General features: G+C 43.4%; 1 protein-coding gene across 2 annotated transcripts in view; it reads right to left on the minus strand.

Moving 5' to 3' along the window:
- DPYSL3 (dihydropyrimidinase like 3) overlaps positions 1-22,110 on the minus strand; it is a 109,163-nt gene that overhangs the window by 57,318 nt on the left and 29,735 nt on the right. The window contains exon 1 of one of the 2 annotated variants that reach the window (XM_077326988.1): positions 10,288-10,634. The exons of the other annotated variant lie outside the window; for it this stretch is intronic. Within the exon in view, the coding sequence (XP_077183103.1) occupies positions 10,288-10,329 (42 nt within the window). The 5' untranslated portion in view covers positions 10,330-10,634. Of the gene's footprint in view, positions 1-10,287; positions 10,635-22,110 lie in introns of those variants that run through there. 2 annotated transcript variants of the gene reach the window in all.

Raw genomic sequence — 22,110 nt, forward strand, 5'->3', positions numbered from 1 at the left:
GCAGATGGACAAACTCTAACAGAAGATGCAGAGAAAGCAGAAAGGCTCAGCGCCTATTTTACATCTGTTTTTTTCCCACAGGTCACAGGGTTTAGGCACATCTAGAGATGGCAGTAGCCAAGAGATAGTTTCTGGATGGCAGGTTGACATGGACAGAAATGTTGTTGAGAGGCATTTAGCTGCATTGGATGAGTTCAAATTCCCTGGCCCGGATGAAATGCACCCGAGAGCGCTCAAAGAACTTTCCAGAGAACTTGCAGAACCCTTGTCTATCATCTTCAATACCTCTTTAAGGACTGGAGATGTCCCGGAGGACTGGAAGAGAGCAAACGTTATTCCAATCTTCAAAAAAGATTTTTTTGTCTGCAGTTGTCTTGAATTCATAATAGAAAACATTGTTTCTGCTGCAGATGGGGGAAAGTGGCTGTTTGCTGTTTAGTGCCTATGCCTTAACAGTTTTATCTGTATATACTATGTCTGATCAAGACTAAAAAGTTCAAATTTAGAAGATGTGAATTTATAAGAAATAGCCTCATTGAAATCCAAGTGTACATTCACACTAATGCTACCACTGGCCAGACACGTTTCAGCATTGCTGCCTTTATCAATGGTCAGGCATAAATAAATAAAGCAGCATACATAAAATACAGGAACTAAAATATTAAATATACAGTTGGCTCCTTTACATACAATGATATATGTTAACTATGTAGGACACTAAGGACCTTAATTGATTCTATAGACCAGAAGGCATGATAAAATTCTTTGAGGCCTCTTATGTTTTAAAGCAGGCCCTAGTCCAGATGAGCACTTTCAGTGTCCAGTGAGTGTCCTATAGGAGCCAACCTTTTGGGTTGGGGGGAAGGGGGAGGTGCTTTAATATACAGAACAGACTAAAAAGGAAGTTGAACTACTTATCAGGAAATGGGCCTAGCTAATGCAAGGCTTTTACATGCCTACCACGAGTTCTTTAACTATTACAATAAATCTAGTGTTTATCCTGCCAAAGCCCATTTGTGCTTCCCGGCACTCAACTATGACTTCCTGCCAATCTTGTGAAAAGCTGCATCACTGACTAGTTGTAGTCTCAAGAAAACTTATCTGCATGGATAGTGAGAACATCCTAGACACGCAACTGCAGCAAGAACACCAAGAATTCAAGTTCTTCTTTTGGACCTATTGTAAGGCCTTTCTTTTGTACATCCTTGTAAAAGCCATGTGCTTTTCCATTACTATAACATACATGTTTGTAAACTGCCACAGTTATCCTACAATTCAGTTGTTTCTACAGAAAAATATATTAGTACTGCCTGACAGCAGAAGCAAGATCAGGAAGACTGGTGGATTAATTATAGAAAGAGGTGAACGGTGGCAGGGCACCTGCAGGGGATACGGCCACTTTGCTTCCGCCACCAACAGGGAGGCACAGAAAGGAATGCTTACTTCTCCCAGGGTATGGTAATGGTTATTGCGTCCTTCATGGAGGGTCCACATTCCTGGACCGCCTCCTCAGTGGCAGTGGGGGCCTGAAAGGCTGATTGAGCCTCCACGGAAGAGGTGAACGGGCCTCGCAGGCCTCACTGGTGGTGAGGCAGTGGGGCATACATGCATATCCTCTGCAGAGGAGGCAGCCAGTGTTCCCAGCTGCCACGGGAGGGAAGGAGGCAAAGGACACTGGCACAGGCTCCATGGGAGGCCAGTCCGCGTAGCCCCTGCCAGCAACAAGGAGGTATACTGGCTGGTCACAGAGAGCTGTACGGTTGACCCCCTGCCACATGGCCCACGTGAGAGGAGGAGGAGAGGGGCAGAGAAGAGCTTTTGACTGGTCTGCAGTGGGGGAGGGCCCTCCCAGAAAAGACCAATCAGGGTCCCCCCCCCGCAGCGTTTCCTGACACCATGCCAGACCCTCTGAGTGGGGAGGGACTTCCCCCCCCCCGAGGACCAATCAGAGGGCCGGCATATTTCCAGAAGTACCCTTCACATTTTATGTGATACAATACTAACTTCAGCCCCAATCACACAGCTTTTAAAGAAAATAATGGCACCTGTGAAGTGTTACTGTATAGGATTATTTCAAGTCAGTCAAACTGTATGCAGAAGAAATTGTAGCATGACAGTCAGTGTAGCTCTATGGATTATCTCACATGCACTCACTATGACTGTCTTTACTGTGACAACTGTGCATGACCAGTTCATCAGGAAACCAACTCAGTCCAGAAAGATAAACAAATCTGTGTGGATTTGGAAAGAAAGTCCTTGTTGGCAGTTCTGCAACTAAATTCCTACGACATGATGTGTGCTTCTCTGAAGCACTGAAAAACACTACTAACAGACTGCTGGCAGAAATGGGAGTTACTTACAGTGGAATATAGTGGATAACTGTAAAGTATCAAACAACATATAATGTATGGTTCTCAATCAGGAGCAACATCAGTTGAAGCGAGGGGGGAAAAACCAGCCAAAGAATGTGCTTGACTTCACTTAGGGTTACTAGATGCCCTCTTTTTTATAGTGTCGTGGTTAATCTAATCTAGAGAACCAGGTTTGATTCCCCACTCATCCATATGCAGCCACCAGCGTGATCTTGGGCTATTCACAGTTCTCTGATAGCTGTTCTCATAGAAAAATTCCCTTAGAGCTCTCCCAGCCCCACCTATCTCCCAGGGTGCCTCTTATGGGGAGAGGAAGGAAAAAGTATTTGCTTTGGGACTCCTTCAGGTAGTGAAAAGCAGGTTATTAAAAACCAGCCAGTTTGGTGTAGTGGTTAGGAGTGCGGACTTCTAATCTGGCATGTCAGGTTCAGTTCTGCTCTCCCCCACATGCAACCAGCTGGGTGACCTTGAGCTCGCCATGGCACTGATAAAACTGTTCTGACCGAGCAGTGATATCAGGGCTCTCTCAGCCTCACCCACCTCACAGGGTGTCTGTTGTGGGGAGAGGAATGGGAAGGCGACTATAAGCCACTTTGAGCCTCCTTCAGGTAGGGAAAAGCAGCATATAAGAACCAACTCTTCTTCTTCTTCGGGTAACTGTCATGATTTGTGTTCTTTAAAAATATACTGACGAAAAAGTCCTTTTTGGGGGGTTGGAAGGTTAGGAATATTCCTAGTTAGTAATAATTATCCAAGCTTAAATAGTAGGGGTATTTAAAATTAGATTTGTCATAGTGAACACTTTTTATAAGTAGTCAGTTGGGAAATATGTCTCCTTTTTTGCTTTCCAAAATATGGTAACTATCACATTTGGAATACAGTGTTACCACTGGAGTGAATGCTAAGTAGCATAAGTTGTACTACTGTACATTGCCAATGGTAATGTTAAGCAACCAATCCCAATGGGGGAGTGAAGAATGTTCAGAAGAAAATGACCCTTGCTCAAGGTAACAGGTTGATAATGGAAGTTCTCCTTTTTGTCACGTTTCTTCAGTTGCTCAGAAAACACAGCCCTTGAGCTGGTGCAAAAGGTTGCACTTATTCTAAAACAAGAAAGTGAACCCAACAAGTACCTTGTTGGAAGTGGGGTACAATAGAATAAGCACAGCATATAACTACTTCCCCTGCACTCCTTCCGTGAGAACCCAAGAAATGTGGAAGTTCTTCAAAAAGAACCGACCAATCAGATAGTGAGGTGCTCAAGCCTGCGGTGCTGCATTCCAGAGAAAGGGAAAATAGATTGGGGAGGGAGGTGTGCAAGGGAGAAAAAAGGAAAGGAAGCTGGGTGAAATAAATTCTCCGCATCTGCATATCAAACTAGATCTACACATCAAACAGAATCAAAATGAATGGCAGAAACAGCATTCTGACACTCTTCTGCAAGCAAAAAGAGCCTTCTTAGTTAGTCCAATGTTCCTTTTTCACCTGACATGAGAAGGACATCTTGGGATAATTAGGATGTTACCAAGCAGCATGTCCAATCCAGAAGAGATCTTTCCCCACCAAACAACACAAGATGTCTCAGAGCACCTGCCATAGACTTAGTGACTAAAGGCCATAACTGCTAATGCAATTTGATCCATCTTGTGGCATCTAACAAGGATGGACACCAATATGCAAGTCCCTGCAGATGCCATCTACCAATGCATTTTTGTGGAAAACTGCAAATGTGGTAATGCTCTTAATAAAGAGCACAGTAACGCCTACTGTTGACAGATGCCCCCATTGACAAGTAGGTCAAAGATATGCATTCTGTAAACTAGTGGTCCCCAATCTTTCTATCACCGGGGACCCGTCAACGCTTGACAATTTTAGTGAGGGGGTAGTCTTTTGGCAAGGGATGTCGCTGCCGCCTGAGCCCTTGCTCCACTTGCTTTCCCGCCAGCGCCCCTGACTTCTCGCCGTCCACTGGGGGCGCTGCCAGCCACTGGAGAGCACCAAAGGTGAGCCGGCGGCAGAGTGGCAGGGCAGCCCCTGAGGCAGCAGCTGGGGAGGAGGACGAGGAGGAGCTGCAGACCAGTCCCGGTCCCCGGACTGGGGGTTGGGGTCCACTGCTGTAAACCATCTACAGAGGGTTGATTTAAATATTGTTTTTCCTTTGATGACTGGGTGGCAGGCCACAAAAGGACTGCCTGGCTGAATGAAAAGACTAGTAGGTGTTAGGCAGATGTTCAAGATTCACTGCTGATCCTGGACATGCCATTCATTTTCCCTGGGGTGCAATGATTTCAGCCCAAAGGAAGATTGATTGCTGTCTTCAGTGTGATGGAAACCTGAACAGCTTTTGAGAAGAAAAAAAGAGTTGGGGTGATGAACCACTTTATATTTATGATTTATGAAACACGCAGGTGCTCATGGCTATGGACAAGAGGAAAACCTGTGGGAGGCTTTGAAAGGTGGTCAATTTTTTTTAAAGATAAAAAGAAACGTTATGTCCTAGACCTAGCAAATCTCAAAGGGAAAGAAATCCCACAGGTAAGCAGTACAAGTGAAAAACCTTCTACCTGGTTGCCCATTCTCACTTCTGAATGTAGGGCACTGAAAGCAGAACTTGTGAGGAAAATCTCAATTGGTGGTCTGGATAGTGCAGGAGGAGGCATCCATATGACATTTTGGTTACAATTCTTAAGACACTTTCCTGGGAGTAAACCCTACTGCCTAAAATGGGATTTATATCTGAGTAGAAAACAAACTTGGGATAGCTCCCCTGGGGCCCTAAAGGTAAGAACTAGCACTCTGAATTGTGTTCAGAAACAGAAAGGCAACCAGTGTAAATCTTTCAGTGCAAGGCTGTTATGATCCTTGCACCTTGGCCCAGGTTGCTGCATTTTGAACAAACTGAGGTTTCCAGACAGTTTTCAAAAGCAGTCCAATACAGAATACAGGATGTAATCAGAGCATGGCTTGCTGTGACCAGATCAACCTATTTAAAAAACAGCTGTAACACTACATGTCACAGACGCCTTCAACCATGGTCCAGAAACCAGCAGTATCATCAGAAGTTATAAACATGCTTCTTCAGGGGGAGCGTAACTCCCCTGGGACAGGTTGTCTCCTCAATCTTCAAGCAGTTTTTGTCAGAGCTACCAACAGCACATTGTTTTGTCTAGACTGTGCTTCTTTATTGCCTCTCCTCCATACCATTATTACCTTCTTAAGGCACTTGTTCAGGACTCCTACTGACCCATCTGACTCAGGTGTTAAGGAAAATACGGATGTTTCCCACATTTTGGTGGCATCTTACTGCAAATCCATTTCAATATTAGTTTTGAAATATCTAGACAGTATTTTGATATTCCTCCAAAAACAAAAATCTATAGGAAATTTCATCCTGGGCAGCATTTATTAACAAGTTCACATGCAACAAAATTGCCAGAACAGCCCAACCGTTGGCTTACTTTATCTCCTGCATGATGTAGAACACGATTCCTTGGGAGGTGGTGGGTTCTCCTTCTTTGGATGTTTTTAAGCAGAGGCTAGATAGACATCTGATTAAAATGCTGATTCTGTGAACTTAGGCAGATTATAAATGGGTGGTTAGAAGGTTAGAAGTGTCTGAGCTTGGCTCTTGTGGCCCTTTCTTGCATGCCCAGGGAAATGCTGACTGCCACTTTGGGGTCAGAAGGCAAATTTCCTCCAGACCAGACTGATCAGGGATTGTTTTTTTTGTTTTTTTTTGGTGGGGGGGGGATTATCTGGACATGGAATTGGAGTCACTGTGGGTAGGCAGGTAGTTGTGAATGTTCTACCTTCTGCAGGGGGTTGGATTAGATGACACTGGAGGTTCCTTCCAACTCTATGATTCTATGTAGTCCAAGTGTATATTTAAGAACAGGAATAGACAGAGGTATGATTTTTTTTTGGAAGAGCAAGAGTATATTTAACCAAATTCAAATGGGAAGAAAAGTAATAATGAGGGTGTGCTGGCACCAAAAGTGCATACTCTTATTTATACTTCTATCTCCCACTAACAAGCCCAGAATACCACATATGGTTTGCAGGCAGTGAACCAAAGAGCCAGTTTGTAGCGAGTTTATTCCATCACCCAAACTCCATGTGTCTTCCAACCATTTTCTGGGTTATCCTTTTGCATTGTATTGCATGATAATATGCAATTGTACATGTGTGTCATATATTTGACAGATGAAGACTAGCTCTGGTTAAATACACCTGTTTATTTTAATATGGTTTATCCATATTTTTGAAATGCATCTGTACTCTACAGCGGTTTGTCTACCCCTGCTCTATAACATATAAACATGTGTTAATGCCAATTCAGGTTGATTATAAGGCATTCCAAATATTTGGTGTGGCAAAATAAAGTTTTCTTAGACTTCTAAACACGCAGGGGATAAAGATTTAGTGTCTCCTGACCATGGGTATCAAAACCCTCAGAGTGAGCAAGTGAGTTAGTATCTTTCACTAACAGAGACTTGACATTAACACATGCCAATACATTAAACAAAATATATTAAATTAAATATTTATTTATTTATTCAATTTATTTCCCGCCACTTCCGAGGCCAGCTCGTGGCGGGTTACAAAGTCTTATAAGAACCCATTAAACCCCCCATTAAAAGTCATAAAAATCCCAGACATGGCAGAAACCCCCCTACTCATCCCCACTACCAGAGGGACGAGGAAGGAGGTCAGAAGTTAATGTACTGCTCATACCAGGGTAGGGGCGTCAATCTACCTCACTGACCCCAACCTCAACCATAGACCTAGTGGGAGCTCCATTTTGTAGGCCCTGTGGAATGCCAAAATTCCAAATAACTAAAACTCTACTTTAAAAGGGCATTCTCTCTCACAATTCATATGGATAATTACCTGGAAAATATTAAATTACAACTCCAAAACTGCCAAGTTTACCTAATATTGTGGAAGTAATAGCATCCATTCATTGCTATTAACTTTATGAAATAATCTTTAGAACTGGAATTTTTTACTTTGGAAAAATAAAGCCTGGCATCTCTGTAACTGAAGATGCTGTGACCCTCCTCTCAGCAAATAGAAGGAAACAACTTTGGGGGGGTTTTGAACTGAGTGTGGGACTTATTATTTTTAAGTATATTTACTTATTTTAAAAAACAAAGCAAATAACACTATCATCTTCCAGGATTTGATAGAATAAACTGTTATGCTTTGCTTCAAGCAAAAGCTCTACCCATGGCACTATTTGTGCAAGGAAACCACTATCTTTTTATCAACATTAACTGCCAGCAATGGAATTTATTAGCAGCCGTGACATGGGGACTAGGGTTACTGATGTAGTTAATTAGTGGCCTTATTCCTTCTTATACAGAAGGAAGTCTGTTCCTTGTGTAATATTCCTCAACCCAGTTTACCTGCCAAATGTGGGGAAACTGAGGGTTGTAGACAGTCTGCACTCACTCCATGGCAACCAGTGTTGAAGGGATATAAAAGATAATATAAATACTTCTAATGTAAAAGTGCATGCTGGGGATATACTGAGTTTCCTGTTGGTCATTCCTTTCAAATCACAGGGCACTCAGTCTCTCTTAAAAGTACAGCAAGGGTTCCTGACATTCCTAATGCATAACAATCCATTTCAGCAAAGGAAAAACATCCCTTTGCATATTAAGCAAGGAATGCTTCTTTGACAGCACAATCTGTCTGCTGTATTACACAGTTATGCCGTCCAGAATGGACAATTATTGACACTACTAGCAGAATAGGAAGGATGATAAGATCAGAAAGTATTTTCAGATTTTGCAAGCTGTTTGCCAGCTACAGCAACTCCAAAGTGCCTCTTAAAATTACAGTCTGAGATCGGGTACATACTTGCTGAAAAGGAAAACAAAACAAAACACCTAACAACTATTTTAAAACATAACAAAATCATGAAAAGCATGATTTTCAGATCTGCTGTTTTCCTGCTGTCTCAAATCAAAGCCCACTGCATATAATATAACCCCTAGGGCTACTAGACTTCCTGCTATTTCAAAGCTGCTAAAAACCAGCTAGGTGTGGCCACTGGGCAAAGAATCTGAGAGAGGCAAAACTACTGCAATCAGGTGCAGCAGCACAAAGAAAACAGTATCATGGGATGTAGCTAATATAGGTCATACCTTGCAGACCCACACTACCATCATTGAACGGCTTCACTGTTTTGTGTTACATTCATATTTACCTCTTCTCATTGAAAGCAAATAAGAACTTGATTAAATATTTGGAAGTTTAATTCCCTCTAATGTCTCTAATGCCAGAAAATAAGCCACACAATTCAGAAATACACAAAATTAGCTCTTCTCGAAGCTGAATATGCAGTGCCTATGTTTATCCAATTCCTAGCATTAGTCCCTCGTGTCTGAACTAGGATCCTCTGTGCATTATGTCTTAAAAGAAACACCTCTGATCCAATCACAATCCAAGAAGAGGGTTGTTTTTCCCAGAGGGAAAACAACATACAAACTGGAATCTGCAGATGAGGTTAACTCCCTTGTTTAAGTGTACAGGTAGGAAACTGCATCTCACACAAAACAAATATTCATTAGTATAATTTTGATCAAAATGTTTTAAATCCAACAAATCTCTAGGGTGAGCAAACAAAAGAAATAACTTTTAAAAACCTAGCCCCTATATTGTCTTCTCTTTCTTTTTTTCTTTTTTTTTGTTTGGAGAAAAATAAAGCTCACGAAGAAATGTGTTATTTGGGGGAAATGTCTGAACATATATATTTAGAACACAGGATATCTGCCAAGCTTCTCCTTTTTTCTGCCTGTGTCTGGTTGTGCTTCCTTTGTTTGCCTCAAAGATGGAGTAGCCACCCATTTCCCCAATGCCTACCCTATCCCACAAAAGATTTCATTAAAATGCATTGGAAACAAAGCACAGCTGCACTCCTTGCATCTGAAGCCAGCAACAAAAAATCAGGCTTACTGAAGACCAAGGGGGTACCCTGACTGAAAAGCATTTCATTGCTTCAACAATAAATCAGGGTGGAGCATGAAGCCACTGGAAAAAGCATCTGCAGGGCATGCAAGAAGAAGAAAGCACAGACACTTCTATTTTTCACCGAGTTCTCCATCAGCCACTTTCCCCCTCAAATTTAAAACAAAAAACCCTTAACTAGTGTCTAAGCCTGTTTCCATTTTTATAGAGGAACTAATTCTGTTTCCCTCCTGTGCCAGTCAAAACAGATGACGCACCCAAAATATGCAGCAAACAAAACTATGCAGCAGGCAATGTAGGCATGCTGGTATCCTTCCTTTTGAAAAATAAATAAAAAGGTACGATATCAGTCTAATAATAATTTTAAACTACCCAAGTTTAAAAACTAGTTGGTCAGATCAAGCTCTCTCAAAGGACACAAACTGTCCCAAGCATGAGAAAAGTGCTCAAACATCCTGAAACAGGTCAAGGAGCAGGGTCACCCCACCACACATTTGTAAAAGGGAATGTCAGAGTGCCCAACAGACACAGCCACTACCCGCGTGGAGGGGGGAGATCACAACAATTTAAGAAATGTAGTTTACCAAGATTAATGTTGCTGTAAACAAGCCAACAGCACAGAAATGTCCATATACCAGTAGCAATTGCACCAATTATAAAAGTCCCAGATTTTTTCTCTTGAGGTCATCTCTGCATGCACTCCTCCCTTTCAGCAAGCTGCTCAGCTACTTATTATCTCTATATGTACACACACCCAAAAATCTCTGAGACATCTGCACAGGATCCTTGCAAAACAGAATGACATGGAGATGAGGTGCACTAAATTGCTACAAAACGTATAAATAGGACAAGGGGGGGAGAGAGGAGATAGGTTAAAAATGCCTCACATAAATTAAAGAAATAAGGGGAGGGGGACTGGAGAAGAAGTTAAGCCACTCACTGTTATCCTAGGGATGTTCTTCTTTCCTTGGTAACCAGACATGATGCAAGGCAGTTGCTGTAGGGGCAAAGCCGGTTCCTACCCTCCAACGTGGGAGCAGCACCAGATTGTAAAACAGCTCAAGATCAGGTGGCCAAAATAATGCTTTCTTCTTTCCTCCCTTCTTCCACTCCTTTTCCTTCCTCTCTCTCTCTCACTCCCCCCCTTTTCTGTCTTTCCCCCCTCCCTTCAGTTCCACACAATAGTAAATCCTCTCTCCCTCCTCTTTTACGAATGACAGCTGGGACCCTGTAAGACAAGAATGGCTGATGAGGCGACTCCTCCCTTCTCCTTCTTCCCAGTCTCGCTTTCTCTGTGTATTGATTTCTCTCTGCTTGCTTCATCTGCCTCACCCACTCTATGGGGCTGTCACTGCAATAAGACAGAACGGCCACTAGAGGGTAATAGCAGAAAAATTCAAGCTCTCAGCTTTCCACAGGGTGCTTGGAAGCTTCAAAAGCCCTTTCCTGGAGATGCCTGCTGTTGTAGAATTTGAATCTAAGCACAGACAAAGCAATGAAGCATTCAAAGAGCACAGATTCCCAGGAATCTACAGCAAATACGAGCTAAGACTTCCTGCATTAATCTCCACAGCCACATAATGAAAGTATCTGGAGGGATTCCATCTCTTTTGTCTAGAATGGATTTCAATGCTCCTTGCTTTTGTACAGCACACCATCATTCAAAAGAAGAAGAGCAATCAATCTGATGTATATAGCATGATAAGACACCAATAAAACATTCTGGGTGAAACCAAACTTCCAACTACTTTTCCTTTGAATTTAATGTATTTTTATAATGCATTTTTATTCTGCCCTTTCTTCAAGAAGCTTGGAGTGGTGTATGTGGCTTTTCCTTGTTCTATTTTATCAACACAAACTCTGTGAGGTAGGCTAGGCCAAGATTTTCTGTCTCCAAGACCCTCAGAGTAGAAATTTGAACTCCAGTCTAACTCTGGATGAAGTTCCCATTGAAAACTTGACTATTGGAACCATATTCTCCAGACTTTATATGCTGCAGGAATTGTTGTCCTATTTTTTCTATAGTCTTCAAGACTGTGGGTACAAAGCTGGCAACCTAACTCTACTTTAACCCAGCACAGATGGGCCTGGGGATGGGAGGAGGGCAGATTTTTCTCCAATTTTCAGACAAACAAAAAAACAATTTTTGTATAGAAAATGATGGAACTGGATCGCAACATGTCCTTCTCAAATCCATGTACAGAACATGTACACTTGACTTTTTATTTCATATGTTCCCTGAATAATTATCATGTTATATTATCAGGAATAGGTGAACATGTGATTGAAACCACACATTTATTTTGGTACAAATTTATTCAGGTACATTTATTCAGGTACGAATTAGCTGTTTCTTACAAAATGTTCTATGCACATATATGCAAGATGTACATACATTCACTTTAACATGTTCTAATTGAAGCAAATAAATATTCATCATAAGAATCATCAAATTAAAACTTAACAAGCAACTAGCAAAACAAGTTCCACAAAGGACATTAATCTCTAACACAGTGGTTCCAAAACTTTTTTGGGACACCTCTAAATTCCAGAAACTGTCTCCAGTGCCTCCTACCGTAAAATAAGCATAATTAAGAATCGTGGATTGCACAACCCACTAAGAAATATAATAACAATAAAATTCAAAACAGTTAATCGTATATTTATTGAAAAACAACTAAAACTTTTTAGTTTACTGGATTCAACAAACTTGATGCATTTTATCTAGTGATAGCAGCTTTTCATTTAGCAAGAATATTAGATACCACATCTAGAAACCACTTCTCTCACCAGTAAATTGACAATGGAAGGGATGGGCTTGATGAGATGAAACCAGTTTCCAAATACCAGATTTCAGCACTATGCAGATGCAGAAACTTGGAGTGCCATTTGCCAGAATATTTCCATAGCTTGATCAATTGTCAATATATGAACAACACCTCTATGTGAGGACTGCACCCTGTAAACACTAACAAAATTTTTGATAGTAGAAATCAGATTCTTTATTAGGTACCACTGAACTGGCAACAAGCACACACATTGCTTGAACTGAAAAGATCAAACATGGCAAGCACTGCAAGGTTTTGACATCCCACCCACCCCCCAAGGCCACCCCGTCCCCGTCCCATCACCCTGGGGCCAGCTTGTCAGGGTAATGTTGGTGGAATGTCTTCACCAATCAGGGGTCCTGATATTCTCTGTGCCCACCCACTCCTGCTCTCCCTCCAGGAGGTCCTTCCATTCACCCTCCAAAGACCACCATAACTTTCAGATAGGAGACAAACTGCTGATATCACTTGCTGCGGAGCCCTGCCTTCTGAGGAGGGATAAGCCACTGAAATCTCTTTCACCTCGGTGCCCTCTCTCCAGCAAGGGACCGTCCAATTGACTGAACATGCTGTCCGGAAAGTAGACTCAGTCTTGCAGGAAACGATATGGCCACCCAGGCCCAACTTGATCAATTCAACCTGACTCAACCAGCCAATTGGGAGGCTTATATCCAAAAGATTAAATATTTCTTCTGTGCTAACTCCATCATGTGCCGGAAGATTGAGTGTAACATGTTTCTGAGCATGTGCAGTTTGGCGACCCTAATGTTATCCCGAGACATGACCCTAATGTTAGCCCGAGACATGACAGCCTTGAGACTGTCAGTTCCAACAAGGTAATTGTGAAGCTACAGGAATACCTGAGCCCGAAGCCTGGGGATCATTGCTAGCTGTGACATGTTCTACAAATGCATCCCGATTATGGGTGAAATGGTCACCAAGTTCATGGTGGCTCTACTCAGCACAGAAAGATTCTGCAAATTTGCCCAACATGGATGAGAAGATACAGGATCATCATATATGCAGCCTCCAAACACACCCAGCCATTTTTCATATGCAAATTCCTAATTTTAAGGTGGTGTTATGTGAGGATATCTCTGCTGAGACAGCAGCCTGCCACATGAAGGAGGTCCATGGACACAGCCTGTCATTGCACAGCCACTCCTGTCCAGCCACCATTCACCAAGGCTGTCTCCATGGAGGAAGATGTGAACTGCAGCAGTTTCACTGCCACTAAGCCATGCCACTCTGCCACTCAAACCACTGACTCCTATGCCAGCTATGGAGGTCTGCATGCATATTGCACGTGCCAATTCCATGACCCACTATGGCATGACTGTGAGAAGACAACTGAGAGCACGTGGAGAGAGCTACTGGGGAGAGTTGCTGCTGACCAGGTGAGGCTATTGTGCTGCCTGGGTGAGGTGATTGCTGGGTAATTGTTGGGAGGCTTAAAAAGGGCTGCTCCTTGCCAGAGGCAGAGCTCAGACAACTGAGAGTACGTGGAGAGAGCTACTGGGGAGAGTTGCTGCTGACCAGGTGAGGCTATTGTGCTGCCTGGGTGAGGTGATTGCTGGGTAATTGTTGGGAGGCTTAAAAAGGGCTGCTCCTCGCAAATTCTAGTGAAGGGCGAGAGACAAAGGGCTCTTGGCCTGTGGGTCTTAGCCTGGGGTTCTTGGCCGAGCAATTAGAATCAGTAGATTATATCGAGGGCAAAAGAAGAAGGGGACGACAGAGAATGAGGTGGCTGGATGGAGACACTGAAGCAGTAGGTGCAAACTTAAATGGACTCCGGGGAATGGTAGAGGACAGAAAGGCCTGGAGGATCATTGTCCATGGGGTCGCGATGGGTCGGACACGACTTAGCACATAACAACAACAACAAGATTATATCAGTAGATTATATTTCCCTAGTACTTGCACTGCCTAGACATTACAATGGACCTCCAGGACACTCATCCCATCATCTGCAGTGATTGTGACATGATTGCCTTCCTCCCAGAAAACAAGATGGACTACAGCTGCCCCAAGTGTAAGCTGGTAAGAATTTTGGAGGAAAGGATTAGGGGATTAGAAAACAGAATTATTACTCTGACCCAAAGTAAGGAAGGGGAGGAGTTCATAGACCAGAGCCCTGCAACTTGGAATAAAGACAATACAACTAGTTCTGAAGAGGATAAGGAGATTGACCACAATAGGGAGCCTCTGCAGACAGTTCGGAAAAAGACTCAACGGCGAAGAGCGAGACAGTTCTCGGGGCCTTTGGAGCTCCAGAATAGATTTCAGGCCCTTGCAGAGGAGGTACAAGGGTCAACAAGGGAAGAGGTCCCAAAACAAACTCTAAGACAAAGGGAAGAGGCCACGGGGACAGAAGGAAATGGAATTGAGAAGAAAAAAAAAGGAGAGTACTGGTAATTGGAGACTCCCTGCTTAGAGGAATGGATCGCCATGTGGCTGGGCCCGACCCGCAAACCCGAGAGGTGTGTTGCTTGCCAGGGGCGAAAATTAAAGATGTTTCAGAACGGCTGCCCATTTGTGATGGTCCATGTGGGAACGAATGACATGTCCCTGAATACCATCGCTCCTATTAAAAAAAGACTATCAAGATCTGGGGAGGAAGCTCAAGCAAATGGGGGCACAAGTGGTATTCTCTTCAATCTTGCCTGTCAAGGGAAGAGGAATGCGTCGGGAGAGGAAGATAATGGAGGTGAATCACTGGCTGCGTAGTTGGTGCCGGCAGGAGAGATTTGGTTTCTGGGACCATGGGATAGGCTTTCTTGAGGAAGGCCTACTAGCACCTGATGGACTGCACTTATCGAAACTGGGGAAGAATGTGTTTGGCAGGAACCTGGGGAGATTCATCAGGAGAGCTTTAAACTAAAGCCACTAGGGGAAGGAGACGATCAACATAGGGAGTGTATGGAAGGAAAAATATCGGAGGCAGCCCAACCAGCAAGGCCAGCTCATAGGGAACCAAAAGTAAAAGGATTCAGATGTCTTTATACTAACGTCCGAAGCATGGGCAATAAAAAGGAAGAGCTGGAACTTCTCATGCTGATGGAAAGGTATGATCTAGTAGGCATCACAGAAACTTGGTGGAATGATTCTCATGACTGGAATGTAATGGTGGATGGATATGAACAGAAAAAACAGAATAGATCGAAGAGATGGAGGAGTGGCACTGTATGTGAGGAAAGGGCTTGTCAGTAAATTCTAGTGAAGGAGAGCATATCTACAGTGGAAAGCATCTGGGTGAAAATAAACGAGGGGAAAACAAACAGTGTGGTGGTTGGTGTCTGCTACCGGCCGCCTGACCAACGAGAGGATGTGGATGTTGCACTTTGTGAGCAGATTGAGAAAATATCCACGCGGCAGGACCTTGTCATCATGGGTGACTTTAATTTCACAGATGTGTTGTGGGAAACAAACCCTGTGAAGTGTTCTCAGTCATGCAAGTTTCTGACCTGCCTGGCTGACAATTTTATTTATCAAATGGTAGATGAACCCACAAGAGGTTCAGCCATACTGGACTTAATACTGACCAACAGGCAAGAGTTGGTGGATGAGGTGAAGGAGGTGGGGACCCTAGGGGGAAGTGACCATGTCCTCATAGAATTCCTTTTGAGATGGGGAGCCAAGGAAGCTTGTAGCCAGACGTGGATGTTGGATTTTCGTAGGGCAAATTTTAATAAACTCAGAGACATGATGAGTGTCATACCATGGACGAGAATGCTGGAAGGGAAGGGAGCATGTGAAGGGTGGGCGCTACACAAACAGGAGCTATTGCATGCTCAATCAATGACTATCCCAGAAAGACGAAAACACTGCAGGAGCTCTAAGAAGCCTATTTGGATGAACAGAGAACTTCAAGAGGAACTAAGAAAGAAAAGGAAAATGTTCAGGAAATGGAGGGAAGGACAGAGCTCTAAAGAAGAGTACCTACAGGTTACAAGGATCAATTATCAGTCAATCATTAGAGGAGCCAAAGCTGAGAGTGAGCTAAGATTGGCCAGGGAAGCCCATTGTAACAAGAAAAGATTTTTCAGTTATGTGAGGAGCAAACGTAAAGTAAAGGAGGCAATAGGCCCACTGTTGGGTGCGGATGGACAAACTCTGACGGAAGATGCAGAGAAAGCAGAAAGGCTTACATCTGTTTTTTCCCACAGGTCAAAGTGTTTAGGCACATCTAGAGATGGCCATAGCCAAAGGACAGTGTCTGGGTGGCAGGTTAACATGGATAGAGAGGTTGTCGAGAGGCATTTAGCTGCACTGGATGAGTTCAAATCCCCTGCTCCGGAAGAAATGCACCCGAGAGTACTCAAAGAACTTTCCAGAGAACTTGCACAGCCCTTGTCCATCATCTTCAGAACCTCTTTAAGGACTGGAGATGTCCCGGAGGACTGGAAGAGAGGAAATGTTATTCCGATCTTCAAAAAAGGGAGGAAGGATGACCCAGGAAACTACAGACCAGTGAATCTGACCTCTGTTGTGGGGAAGATAATGGAGCAGATTAAAGGGAGCGATCTGCAAACATCTGGAGGACAATTTGGTTATCCAAGGAAGTCAGCATGGATTTGTCTCCAACAGGTCCTGCCAGACCAACCTAGTTTCCTTTTTTGACCAAGTAACAGGTTTGCTGGATGGGGAAATTCGGTTGATGTAATTTACTTGGATTTTAGTAAAGCTTTTGACAAGGTTCCCCATGATGTTCTGATGAATAAATTGAAGGACTGCAATCTGGATTTTCAGATAGTCAGGTGGATAGGGAATTGGTTAGAGAACCGCACTCAAAGAGTTGTTGTCAAAGGTGTTTCATCAGACTGGAGAGAGGTGAGTAGCAGGGTACCTCAGGGCTCGGTGCTTGGCCCGGTACTTTTTAACATATTTATTAATGATCTAGATGAGGGGGTGGAGGGACTACTCATCAAGTTTGCAGATGACACCAAATTGGGAGGACTGGCAAATACTCCGGAAGATAGAGACAGAGTTCAACGAGACCTGAGCACAATGGAAAAATGGGCAAATGAGAACAAGATGCAATTTAATAAAGATAAGTGTAAAGTTCTGCATCTGGGTCAGAAAATTGAAAAGCATGCCTACTGGATGGGGGATATGCTACTAGGTAACACTGTGTGTGAACGAGACCTTGGGATACATGTGGATTGTAAACTAAACATGAGCAGGCAGTGTGATGCAGCAGTAAACAAGGCAAATGCCATTTTGGGCTGTATCAACAGAGGCACCACATCAAAATCACAAGATGTCATAGTCCCATTATATACGACACTGGTCAGACCACACCTGGAATACTGTGTGCAGTTCTGAAGGCCTCACTTCAAGAAGGATGTAGATAAAATTGAAAGGGTACAGAGGAGAGCGACGAGGATGATCTGAGGCCAAGGGACCAAGCCCTATGAAGATAGGTTGAGGGACTTGGGAATGTTCAGCCTGGAGAAAAGGAGATTGAGAGGGGACATGATAGCCCTCTTTAAGTATTTGAAAGGTTGTCACTTGGAGGAGGGCAGGATGCTGTTTCTGTTGGCTGCAGAGGAGAGGACACGCAGTAATGGGTTCAAACTTCAAGTACAACGATATAGGCTAGATATCTGGAAAAGATTTTTCACCATCAGAGTAGTTCAGCAGTGGAATAGGCTGCCTAAGGAGGTGGTGAGCTCCCCCTCACTGGCAGTCTTTAAGCAAAGGTTGGATACACACTTTTCTTGGATGCTTTAGGATAATTAGGGCTAATCCTGCGTTGAGCAGGGGGTTGGACTCAATGGCCTGTATGGCCCCTTCCAACTCTATGATTCTATGATTCTATGAAGAAGGGGCAGACTGCTTGAGTGTATTACTCTAAGCAAGCCCCTAGCACAATCAACTCTTCAGTTCTCCCCAATGCCTTGAATGAAACAAAAAACCTCCAGCCATACAGCATAGCTCTGCCTCCAGCAGCCAACTGTCTCCTCAACTTACTTCCACTACTTTGCCTAGCGGCCATTCCACTGTGAATGCTGTCAACATCACGAAGCTCAACACTAAGCCCAGTACCGGGTCACCATCAAAAGTTTGCCCTGCAAACTGAAGTTTGACACCAACTCGGCCTCTCCATAATCTCCAGTTCCACCTTAGAGCATATTTGCCCATTCAAACCCTTGCCACTCACCATGAAGGAGCCAAGGTCCCTATCCACCGCATAGGGGACTTCAAGGTGACCTACAAGAACTTTTCTGGGTCATTGCAGCTAGTCATGGTCAAGGGGCATCTCACCAGTCTCCTCGGCCTTGATTGTTTCAAGATTGTTTCAAGAGGTTCCTGCTCTTTCTGACATCTGCCAGGAATTCCAAGGTGTCTTCGACCAGTCACTGGGATGCAACATCAGTCCACTGGTTCCCTTAGCCGTCGACGTGCAAGTCGCTTCAATCTGCCTCAAGGCCCGACACATCCCCTTTCCTTGAAGCTGAAGATAATGCAGAGCAGGACTGCCTCATCAACAAAGTGTCCTTCTTCTTCCGGCTAAGATGTCGTTCTGAGAGGGTTGCAGGGCATCTGCTCTGCTATCTCTGAAGCCTGACAGGGGTCAATCGCGCAAGCAATTGGCAGAAAAGAGGAGGGGTACACAAACCCCACCTCACCTTTCTACCCAGGAAGTTCTTGGGGCCGTCTCCAATCCTTTAGGGAGTATATCTCCCTGGATTATAGGCTGTCAGCGTTCCAGGTCCAGAGGACGACTGCCATATTCTATCTCGGACTTTCTTTTCTCTCTTTAATCTTAAAGCATCTGCTTCAACCCTACACGACTATTTACTGCAAATGAACGTTGTGAACTGAGGGGAGGACGTCGGCTGAGTTCCAAAACATCATTTACTGCAAGTATCTCTCTTTTTTTTTTCCTCCGTCTCTCTTCCTGCATCAAAGCCCTATGGTTCCCCCCTCCTTTTACTCTGCTCTGCCCGAAGCCACCTCATTATAAGGCAGGCTAATTCTCCTAACAAAGCAGAAGAAGGACTCAAATCAACTCAAATTAATTGGCAAAAGCTCTTACTGCAATTGTTTTGGTTTTCGGAGATAAGAGATAAGAGCTGTGAATGGGAAGATCTCACGAGAACTCTGTTCCAGCACGAGAATATCTGCCTTACTGACTTCAATACGTCACATGCCTGTGCCGGAACGTTAGAGGATAAAACAGAGGACCTCTACTGGCCACTTGTAAAATTGTTTGAGGCTGGCTGTTGTTTTTAAAGTCAAAAACATGTCTATGTTCAAAAGATTGGCTCATCTAATAGAGAAACAAACCCAAGATTTCAAAGCATTTACAGAAGGATTGGTTAAAAAATATCTTCAAGGAGATCCAAGATGGCAAGGAAGAAGTCTCCAACAGGAATGATGGATCGATAACAGTGGCTGATGACAGCTCTAAACAAGGTGGAAAACCAACAGTAGAAGAGAAATCTGAAATTCTGGAGACGGAAAAGGGGATGCCGGAGTTCTGCAGCCCAGATAAGGACACCCTTTTTAAAAAGACATACAGCCATCTCAAAGCAACATTGTACAAAAATCAATCAAAAGATATATGGATCTGTAGTGAAAGTAACCGATTTAAAGGAGCTCTTTGGGGAAAACATTGTATTGATACTGGAGTCCAGGAGGTGCAACGGCCTCAAGATTTATCGATGCATATTCTGCGGGAAAGAGTACAACTGCACTTTCTACGCCAAAGGCTAATGGGACAGAATATAAAGTCTACGGGAACGACAAGATGTAGCAAGCCTCGAGATGAGACCCCCTTAAGAAAACCGAAAGCTCATATTGTTCTATGTTTAATGTTAAGCATTTAATCTAAACCTGGAAACTTACTATTCTCTGTATTAATAACATATACTGAATTCTATATTTCTATTTTTATGAAAAAGGGGAAGCAATGTTTTTTTCTCTCTTGTTTCTTTTCTTTTGTAGGCATATAGGTAATATAATTGTTGGAAATATAAAACGGGGTTTTCCCCCCTTATTTTTTATTTTTTAATTTATTAGTGTATTGTTATAGGGCCAAAGTTCACACTGATCTGTAGAAAACGTTTAATGTTAAGCTCTCAACTTAAATCTGAAAATATACCTGTCAGGATGGCTCTTAGAATGGGTCAAGTATAAATTGTTTTGTAGATGTATCCGTATTAAGGATAAGGAGAAGCTATGAAATCCTCTTGTAATTTTTTTTTTTTTTTACATCTTTAAGGCAAAGCCCTACTTTCTTTTCCCTTCATTAGAGTATTGATACAGGGCCAAAACTCATACTGTTTTACAAGAAATGTTTAATGTTAAGCATCTAACTTAAACCTAGAAATATCTGTCAGGATAGCTCTTAGATTGTATCAAGCAGTTAACGTGAGGTCTACGATCTCTCAAGTAGGTTGATTATTAACAACTTCTCTTTTGTATATCTAAATAGGCCTTTTTTAAAATGTAGTGGAAATGTGGATGGCTCTTAGACTCAGTTTTGGGCAAAGGTTTATATCATTGTGTAGTTAATGTGGGGTCGTACATTTTCAAATGATGATTATATTTTATATTTTACTGTTCTTTGTATTAATAACTCGTATTGCATCCTATATTTCTATCTTTATGAAAATAAAAAAACTTGTATATAAAAAAACAAAAAAAACAAAGTGTCCTTGAGTTGGTGTCCAACTCCAGTGGAGTGACCATGATCATCACCCCACTCAATACCAACAGGGACATCCACATCTGCTAGACAAGTGTACCGTGAACAAGACATTCTAGCAGCACTCATATTTGGTGACCATCACCTACTTGCATCCCACACTGGCAGTAAGATCTTAGCAAAGCTGGATCTCACTCAGACCTACCAGTAGCTGCTCATGGACAACACATTGGCCAAGGGTGAGACAATCATGATGCACTGCATGTTCAAGATAAAACAGCTGCAATTTGGTGTCAGCCTGGCTCTCGGGATGTTCCAAATCATCATGAAAGACCTCCTCAAGGGCATTCCAGGCATCACCCTTTACTTTGATCATGTCCTACTTGCCAGGAGTACCGAAGCCGAGCTTGGCACTTGCCCACAGAAAGTTCTCCATTGGTTCCAGGATGCCGAGCTCAAGGTAAAGAGGGGAAATGGCACATTGGCATGCCTTCTGATGAGTTCCTGGGCTTCCTGATCAATGCAGCCGGCATCCATCCAACTCCAGCTAAAGTCAAGGCTATCCAACAAGCTACTCCGCCCCAATTGAAGCACAACCTCCAAGTTTTTCTTGCCCTGCTGAACTTCTATCATTCATTCTTGACAAACAAAGCTATGGTTGTGGATCTGCTCCACTGCCTCTTGGACAAGAAGGTTCCCTAGGTCTGGGGCCTGACACAGCAGTCCGCCCTTGCCACCATCAAATGCTTGCTTGTCTTCGTCTAGCATTTTCATCCACTATGACAAGTCGTGGCTGGTTGACATCATCGGTGACTCCTCTCCACATGGCATTGGTGCTATCTTGAGCCATTGTCTTAAGAACAGCCAGGAGGCTCCTGTGGCGTTCTATTCCTGCACCTTGATGTTGGCTGAAAGGCAAGATGCTCAGATTGAAAAAGAGGCTCTTGCCATCGTTACGGGCATGAAGAAATGTCACGAATATGCCCATGGCCAGCATTTCATGATCACAACAGATCACAAACTGCTGCTAGATACTGTCACCATGGATGGTCCAGTGGTCCATTTTCCTTGCGGGCTATGACTTCCAGCTCCGGCATCGCCCCAGGAAGGCAATCTCCATTCAGATGCCATGAGCCGCCTGCGACTCCCATACTTGGCTATTGACCCCACCTCCTCATCCATTTCAGACTGTGGCATCATGCTGCTGGACTCTCTTGCCGCCCCTCTGCTCTATGCCTCTGACATTGCTTTCTATTTGGCTAAGGACTGGTTGATCTCT

The sequence above is a fragment of the Paroedura picta genome, chromosome 3 (assembly GCF_049243985.1).
Source record: "Paroedura picta isolate Pp20150507F chromosome 3, Ppicta_v3.0, whole genome shotgun sequence".
Taxonomy (NCBI): Eukaryota; Metazoa; Chordata; class Lepidosauria; order Squamata; family Gekkonidae; genus Paroedura; species Paroedura picta.